Raw genomic sequence first — 9,024 nt, forward strand, 5'->3', positions numbered from 1 at the left:
AACGTAACGTGACTTGCGCACTGATTCTATTCGATCATCGACTCCAGGGAAATTATCGCATGTGCACGAGATGAAAAATTGTAAATTTCTTATAAAGAATCGATTATAAATCAATTGTTCCACATTTGTGAAGCCAAAGCTCGTGACATATCAATTGTCCCACTTTAGCAATAATCGCTATCTGTCGCAACTTTAATATATAATGTAGGATTATATTATACGCTCCCTGATCGACTCTTCCTTGTACTTCCGGCAGATTTAATGAAGGCTACAATGGCGGTTGCATTTCCGATTTCCCCATGAGATGGAAACTGCTTGAAGATGGCGACGGTGACAGCTCTCCCAGCGTCCCATCACCTAATTCAAGTAGTGAACGAGTCGAATTTGAGTAAAATCGAGAGGTGAGTGCGACCAGACGATTGTCACATATGTTGATGGAAATATTCGCATCGTTAAATTGACAGAGTAATTTAACCTCGACGATTTTTGCTCCGTCGTAGGACGAGCGGGTTGCACTTCGCTATGTTGAATGTATTGATCTGTCCGCAGCTTCCTGAACGACACCGCCTATAGAGAAGCCATAGAGAATTCTTCCAATTATAACACAAGACTATGCAGAGAACGAAGACTGCGAATGCCCTTCCTCGACTCGCAAACTGGTAAGTAGATGGAACCAGTTGATTACTTCCTGTGATTATTGTCATTAGTTACTGGATATCTTGACATTCCCGTCATTCCTGTCTTGGTTAATCAATGGCTATTGATAAACGAGTTTTTTCTAACCACAGGAGTCGCCCAAAATCACTCGGCTCTCTTCATGTCGGCTCGAGAACGAATCCCAGGCTTGATGCATGGTCAGGTATATACTTACCCGAGCAAACGATGGCGGAAAAAGCGGCGACAGTATCTGATGCACTATCTTCACCCAAAACGAGGCACCCGAGGGGATATAGATGACGGAGTCGAAGGAGCCGACGGAATTGTTGCGGGACTAAATGATGACAGCAAAGATTCTGTTGCTCTCAAAGGTTCGTCCTAATCAATATCTACTTTCCATGTTATCACATACATCTGATTGGCATCTCCTTCCGAGTGGGCGTGCAATAATTGTTGATACAATTTCCGGTCCAATTGATTCTCGTCGCTCGTTAGATTTGCCAATTCACTACCCTCAATGCTTAAAATATATTTTAAGCCCTACTGAAATTACTTGTTACGTATGTTTCCGCAAACTCTCTTGTAGTCTTGATGTTCAACGATTATTAAGAAAAAATTATTTCAGATGAACATAGTAAGGATGCTTGGTACTATGATGAGCAAGACATGCTGGACATGGATGCCTTCGACGAACCCGATCCAGACAGTGACTATGACTACGAAGAAAGTTATAGTAGTAAAAGACGGAGAAGAAGGCCCCGAGGTGGAGCCCACCATCCTATCAGGGGACATCCACCCACCGTGGACAGTCCTGGGGCCAAAAGAACAAAGGTGAGTTTAATATACAATGTATTGCTTCCATCAGTTTTTTATCGAACTTATTCATACTGGAAAGATACTTCATGGATTAAACAGTTTAGATATATTGAAAACTTTATACAAATGTCGAATTTATTCGGAGCTTCGCTCAATGAACAATCTGTTGTTGTTGATACAGGGTGGAGGTCGTGGGAGAAAGAAAGCTAACTACGACAATGCCGACTCCGATAAGCCTTTCGTTTGTGACCGTAAGTTTAACCATAGATATAACTACAAATGATCACTTCCTGTTGTTTTCATTGAAACAAAAAACAAATTATTATTATTATTACTGCTACTACCACTACTACTACTACTACAAAAACAACAGCAACAACAACTACTACTACTATCACTACTACTTCTACCGTTTATTGTTTTGGTTTTAAGTAACTAACGCAATGCGTTGCAAAATTTGTTAATCTTATTCTATTATTATATTTTTACCATACTTATCAACTATTTGCAAGGTAAACAAAGGAATATATGATATAATATATACTAGGGAAGAAAAGCAAGAAAGTAAATCATAATCAAAATAAATTCTTAAAACGTTTAGATTAACACACTGCGTAATTTTGCGTCGGGGAATGGAGTATTTTATTTAATATTTTATTGTCTCGAAAGGTACTCTTCTAATTGACATTAATTCCCAGATGCTTTAATGATAAAAGTATGAATTCAATGATACCAACTACAACATTACTCACAATTTTTAAAAAATAACAGACTAATAAAAAATACTAATTATGCTCTGATGTTCGTGTGAAGATGTCAGTTAACCGGCAAACTATTCTGCTTGACTGCTTTTCATGTTTCACACTATTACAATTTCTCGAATCGCAACACTTCCAGCATTTCAATTAATCGGCATAGAGAAATTAATTTCGCACTGCGTTGATTACATAAATAGAATCGATTGAGTGATAGTCTTTGCAGTTTATCAGAAAGTCTTTTGAATAAATCAGTTTTGGTTTACATTACCACCATATACTTTTTGATTCAAGCTCTTCGAATTAATTCAAGCGTACCTTGCATCTATTTTCTGTTTAACAATAACATCCTTGTTATGTATTCAGTTTTAAAAAAAAAATAATAAAGACGTTTTTTTTTCCTAATTAAATGATCAGCGAATCAGTTTTAAATGGTGAAAATGAATTGCTAAAAAGTCCACCTTTTTGTCATCCCGTGAATCAAATCTAATATTTTTAAGGGTAATCGTTGGAAAAGAAAACGTCTTTTGGAACACTTAATATTTGCAAATAACTTTACCAAGCGAAAACGTAATGGCTCGCTTTGTAACGATTTAAAAACGTAGGTATTTTCAAGCATCAAGCCTTGCATCGTATTGGTTTTTGCTTCTTGGGCTGGAACTCTTTCACTGCTTGTCCATAAATAGAGATCAATGATCGGTGGATAGGGATGCGTATTAGTGCGGAAAGTGTGCAAGTGATATCCCTGATAAAATTATCCTCTGGCTTTCGTCCTCCAACCCCCGTCAAAATTGTTCAGGAATTCAATTAAAACTTGTTGATGAAGAAACGAAATGAATCAAAAAAAGAAGAGAGAAAATATCTGGCCTGTAAGAAATATTGGTTATACGTTGAACGTACTTTTTTTTTCGCCGGAAAACAGTGTTTGCACTTTTACAGTGTGCGGCGCTCGGTATAAAACCAGACCAGGTCTGGTATACCATTACGGTCATTCCCACTCTACCTCCTCTGGCGATCCTGCTAAGGAACCAAGTCCCAGTCCCGCAGATGTTGAATCGTGGAGTGCAGCTGATGTCAACGCTTTGGACCAGCCAGGTTGGAGCCAGTATCAGCTCAGTTTTCTCACCTCCCTTTCGTACCAATAACCCTTCGATATTTCCATCCTATAACGTTACCTGGTTGACTTGAACTCGTACGAGCTCAACTCCAGATTCACGTCTTTCCCGTTCACATATCATCGTCACGTTTCTGGCTACGTCCAAACACTAGATCGGGACAAACCCGCATAGACACAAAATATCTTATCTCATCGTGAATTTATTACTGGAACATCCTGATGATCCGTGTTTGGTCGGCGTTAGAATTTCACCACCCCTGCCTTGAATCGATGTTTTTATGCGTACTCGTGTTGCGTGAGTGTCTGGTACGTGTGTGTTCTTCGTAGAACCTGTCATTCTGTCTTCAGCATGCTCTTCAGCTCAACGAATAACAACATAAATTATTTATCTTTTGTTTGCTGTATCGGACCTTTGAAATGAAAGGGGCTGTTATACAAACACCTGCGAAAAATAAAGAAAACGCGGGTGATTGTAACGCGAACCATTGACGAGTACATGTAAAATATTTGAGTCGCCACTATAGCTTGTTGCGTATATACATATTGAGTTTGGAGTATTGTTATTAGATATCGGTTTACATACCGCAACCTAAATGTGCAGAAGGTGGTGGAGAATTTTTTAAATTGCAGCCTGTTTGTTTTTGTGTTCGATTATTTATTTATATTTTTGATATGGTTTTGATTCGCTAGATGTTTGAAATAATTTATTCAGTTTAAAAGAACGACGCGTTATTTTCCATTTTGCAAATAACGCTTGCGCGACATCGAGTATAAAAGAACAAGAAAAATGCCTGAGACATTCCCGGTTGACATTTTATAACTGAATAAATTGTTATTAAAGTTTTAAAAAAAAAGTCGAAGATAAGCTATCAATCGATCTGTGTGCATGGACGTCGGTTAGAGACGTAAAGCGCAACTGGGTATGTGGTCGGTTTGTGATTAGGTGGTACGCGAAGGGGTCGTCAGAGCACTGCTTCGTCGAGCAATCCGACCCCACCACCTGCAGCGCCTCTGGCTAATGCCGGAGGAGCAGCAGTACCTCAACAGCAACAACAACCACCATTGGCAGTTCAATCGTCTGCTGCGCCATCCTCCCCCACTGTACCGACTCCCAAGGACGACCTACAGTCGGCTGTTCCTTCTCCGGGTACTGCAGTTCCTTCTCCTTCTTCAGCAAAGCCCGAAGCGGGTCCGACGACGACGACATCGGCGCCGAGCGGGGAAAAGAAAGTAGGAAAAGCTGCCCAGCCGTCTCCTTACTGCGACTTCTGCTTGGGCGATGCTAGAGAAAATAAAAAAACTGGTGGTTCAGAGGAGCTGGTGTCTTGCAGCGATTGCGGCCGCTCAGGTAAGCCAGAGGAAAAAACTAAGCGCAAATATGCTAGGAGGGCTAGTCACAATTGACAAAGGAAAATAGTGCCCTAAGTTTAATTCTTGTAAATGATTTTGTCATTTCATTCCTTGACGAGGATCATCTTTCCATTGCGCAAAGAGATTATTCGTTTCACTGAGAATGCTTTCAGATTAGAGACTTGAAAAAAAACGAAAAAAAGAAAAAAACAACAAACAGAAAATAAAACGTTTTAACTAACGGCACTCGTTACTATCACGCTATGCAATAGCTAAATACAACTTGATAGAAATAATAAATAAATGAAAAGAAAAATTAAAATATGAATTAAGAAATTAAGAAATAATATAGAAATTTTTACTCTTGGTATTCGGGTTGTTTCATGCCATGCAAACTCTAATTCGCAAACATTATTATTTTTGGAACATTAATATAACTCGAGTGATTATCTAGAGTAAATAGCCCGCGAATAATTTATTTGCGAATCAAGTTTTGCTTAGCAAGAAATAGCTTTCTAGATATATAATACTTACATCTGATTAGATTTATGTGGAATTCATTTCTCTCGTCTAACTAGCTTTGTCAATGGTCTTCTTTTTTTTTTTTTTTTTTAACCCTAATACATTATTAACATGTGTATAAAATCTTGTTTTTCTACGAGTCGCAAAAAAGTACCACAACTTTCCAGCAATAATATACAATGACATCGGGAGGTGCAATGATTAAAACAAAATATGTACAAGTCTTAGATTAAATGGTTACGAGCTTTACATATATAATTATTAATTTCATTTTTATCCGTGCCCAGTAGAACGGTGTATTCGATTAACTTTTCTCCAAAGATTGTGAACCGTTCATTGTCGACTTTTTTTAAACAAATGTACCATCCTGCGTTTTATAGGTTTCAAGCCCTTGCTTTGAAACTTGACAACTTGCCGGAATCATATCGATCAAACGCGGGACCAAAAGTATGAATTTGTCTCTAGCTCTGTGATGTATTTCCGGCAAGTTATCAGGCTCAACTTATAAAATGTAAGGTAGAGTGTCCAGTTTCCTTGTACGTTGGCTAGCCGAGGCTTGCTGTCTGTTAACGTGACTAGTCAAACTGGACGAGGTCGAAAAAAGATTGACGGTATTATTTGAGACGAAAATCCCTCTTTTCTATCATGTTGTTATTTAATTTTTTTTTTGTTTTTTTTTTTTGTTTTTATCTTTACTCTTTATTTCAACTGAAGTTTTGGGCATTAATTCTTCTCAATTGCAAATCAACTGTTATTTCCTATTTTTGTTTTCGTTTTTCTTTAAGCTTTTATTGTAGTGCATTCTAAGGACGAGTCATACAATGACACGTGCCAATATTTATTAGAAATATTTAAAGTGTGAAGTGTGGAAAAAGAGAAAAGACGAAGGAATATCATTTACGATAGAATCTCAGAACGTATTTGCGTTTATATCGAGTCTTCTGATTATGTAAAATGTTACATCTATGTTATAAAATACGAGACGGTACGTTAGGCGATGACTCTGTATGGTTGTATCGACTTGTAAACTATTTCCACCTTACCTGGACTCGGTACAAACTTACGCGCGTCGTGACAAAGATATTCTCTGGCTAGGCTCCGAAAAATGTAAGCTTATATCAATGTAATATCATATGAGTTATTAGATACAGCATAGACGAATCAATGTCGAGGGAATGTTGGAGTAAATTTTACTAGGAAAATTGTAATTACCGCAGTCATTGTATCTATTTAGCAGAACGCCTTTAGAGCTAAGAAGCATTGGCGACAAGCTTTTTTAACATTGACTCTTTATCGTTGTTCCCTTGATACTCATATGTTATATAATATAACGAGCATGCCGATAGTTCCTCCTTGTTGAATAAGATTGACGAATTTGTTATTAGGCAATTTTAATTGAGCAATACCTACGAGGCTTACAAATTACAATATTTAAGTACCCGTAGTTTATAAGTATGCAACTGTATGAGTCGCGTACAAGCGATACAGAAACCCTAGTGTGTGTGTGTGTGTGTGTGTTGAATGTACGAGAGAAGGACGGAGAGGGAAATAGATAGAGAGACAGAGAAGGTGTTGTGCGAACGAAAATGAAAGAGTGACGGTGTGATAGAAAGAAAAAGCTATTCTGCGACGTTTATATTGTGCTGCGCAAGAAAGAACGTGAACTATTCCAAGGTACGCCCCCGCTATTACTTACCACCTATTACTCCAAATAATAATAACGGTATGTCCAAAACGCAACGTCAAAAAACATTGCAACGCAATAAATAAAATTAAAAAAAAAAATAAAAAGAAATTTTGTGCGGAAAATATGGTAGCGTTTTCTTCATTATTCTGGACGTTTTAGTGCTGAGGAAAGGTGAAAGAGTTGTGTATATATATGTGTATATATATAAAAATATGTTTTTGTGACTAAAGGCACTTGTGAACAAATTTATGGAAACGAGTAAAAGCTGCTCTAAGTACGTGCGTCTCATTTATTCATATTTTACACAGAATCGATTCGAATTTATAAAAATTAAATTATTATTATCATGAATGGAAAATGATAGCTTGGAGTTCACTGTTCTTCGGCACAAAATAAATGTCCCGGTATATAGTACCTTTCTGTCTGTCCGCTGATCCTCTTCCCTCCTTAATATCCCCTGTCGAAAAAAACCAAACGTTCTTGTTATAGGCCATCCAACTTGTTTGCAATTCACCGCAAACATGATCGTCTCTGTACGCAAGTACAGATGGCAGTGTATCGAGTGTAAATGCTGCTCCATATGCGGTACATCGGACAACGATGTAAGTATTATTGCCAAAAAGTGGCAATACTTTTACTGTAAAACAATTACGTTTTCTCAAATCAGTTTTTGGTTTCACTTACCAAATAATTTCGACCAGGATCAGCTGCTGTTTTGCGATGACTGCGACCGCGGCTATCATATGTATTGTTTGGCTCCACCTCTCGCATCTCCACCGGAGGGTTCCTGGTCCTGTCAACTCTGCCTAGCCGAATTCCATCGGCATGACTAATTCTGAGCATGTACGAGGGAGATAGTACATCGGATCTATCTAACGCAATCCTAAGTCAGCTAGTAAAGATTTTGAATTAGAATATGAACTGCGATTCATAATTTACCCTTGATAAATTTACCCCTGTTTCTATTGAATGGACAAGTATTATTTTTATTCATTAATTAGAACGAATCCCAAAGCTTGAAAAATTAATTCGTATTTAATACGCGATGCGTGTTTTCAATGGCAGCTAGACGTATTTTTCAGGCAATACTTCGGGAAGATTGTGAAACTTTTATTTTTTTGTTTCTTTCTTCTTTTTTTTTATTATTATTTTAAACATTTAAACATGTAACATTTTAGCTGTACGAACTTTTAATCAAGGCAATAGAAAGATGTGTCACATCGATATGAAATACTTTGATGAATCTTCAGTTCTACTCTTCTAATTCGGAATCTATTTTATCGCCTAACAACAATTGAAACTTTGGTCATCTCTAATACTATACGATATTTAAGAAAAAAACGCTTGAATTCAATACAATTTGGATCTCAGACTTTATACTACTTGTCATAGCACAACCTTGCTAATAGTTTGAAATACGTTGAATCATATGAAATCTTATTGAAACGATATGATTTAAAATCTACAAAGACCTAAACGTTACTAACTGTTCGGTAATAATTGATAAAACAATAGATAGATAGAACGTTGTCTGTTTGTCTGTACGTACCATGATACTCAAGCTTTTACACTTAACAATGTTGTAGCTACTGTTAGCAGCATAGATCTATTACAGTAACTAACGCAATATTTGCTGAAAAAAAAAGTATATTATTATATTATGAATTACGATACGATCTTCTTGGTTGTTTAGCCCAGTATTTTTATATTTTATATATCGAGTGTACTTAATTTAAGATGCCATGGTGATTTTTGGTGCCCATATTACTATAACATAGATCCTCCTTCCGTTTCAGTTTGGTAAGATTTTGAGAGAGAAAAAAGCAAACAAATCACAACAACAACTGTATACACCTATTATAGTAGCGCAAAGCTCGTTTTGGTACTAAATTTAACAAGATTCTTGATTTAATTTTCATACCATTTATTTCTAACGTGATGTATGCAATTTTAAGTAATAAAAAGATTGGTTTATACAGACAAGAGTGTGGCTTATAAAGATGGAATTAGTTTGGATGATTGTGATAGGAAAACGACGTTGCCAAGAAACTGGCTTGATTCTTGCAGATAAAATAAACCCGCTAGTGTTCGAAGTTGATCGAAATAATTCAGAAACTTGG

General features: G+C 37.0%; 1 protein-coding gene across 4 annotated transcripts; it reads left to right on the forward strand.

The window, feature by feature from the left end:
• The first annotated feature begins 31 nt into the window (after window positions 1-31).
• On the forward strand, window positions 32-8,887 carry LOC107217435 (zinc finger protein ubi-d4 A). 4 transcript variants are annotated; one of them, XM_015654961.2, is made up of 10 exons: window positions 32-80; window positions 257-401; window positions 550-659; window positions 789-1,028; window positions 1,283-1,488; window positions 1,655-1,724; window positions 3,168-3,323; window positions 4,289-4,693; window positions 7,394-7,506; window positions 7,606-8,887. In XM_015654961.2, exons 2-10 carry the CDS (start codon window positions 322-324, stop codon window positions 7,735-7,737), a joined length of 1,512 nt encoding a protein of 503 aa, XP_015510447.1. In that variant the 5' UTR covers window positions 32-80; window positions 257-321; the 3' UTR covers window positions 7,738-8,887. The 4 variants fall into 4 exon arrangements, with proteins under 4 accessions (XP_015510447.1, XP_046601505.1, XP_015510449.1 ...); XM_046745549.1 differs by having other exon boundaries at window positions 4,520-4,693; XM_015654963.2 differs by lacking the exon at window positions 3,168-3,323 and having other exon boundaries at window positions 4,520-4,693.
• Window positions 8,888-9,024: the final 137 nt, after the last annotated feature.

The sequence above is a fragment of the Neodiprion lecontei genome, chromosome 7, assembly GCF_021901455.1.
Source record: "Neodiprion lecontei isolate iyNeoLeco1 chromosome 7, iyNeoLeco1.1, whole genome shotgun sequence".
Classification (NCBI taxonomy): domain Eukaryota; kingdom Metazoa; phylum Arthropoda; class Insecta; order Hymenoptera; family Diprionidae; genus Neodiprion; species Neodiprion lecontei.

Bases quoted from the DNA above. Each gene is read 5' to 3' on its own strand.
- LOC107217435 (XM_015654961.2), top strand. From the start codon at position 322: ATGGCGACGGTGACAGCTCTCCCAGCGTCCCATCACCTAATTCAAGTA. The intron at 3,324-4,288 runs GTTGGAGCCAGT...GTTTGTGATTAG, and splicing joins CAACGCTTTGGACCAGCCAG to GTGGTACGCGAAGGGGTCGT. The intron at 4,694-7,393 runs GTAAGCCAGAGG...TTCTTGTTATAG, and splicing joins CAGCGATTGCGGCCGCTCAG to GCCATCCAACTTGTTTGCAA.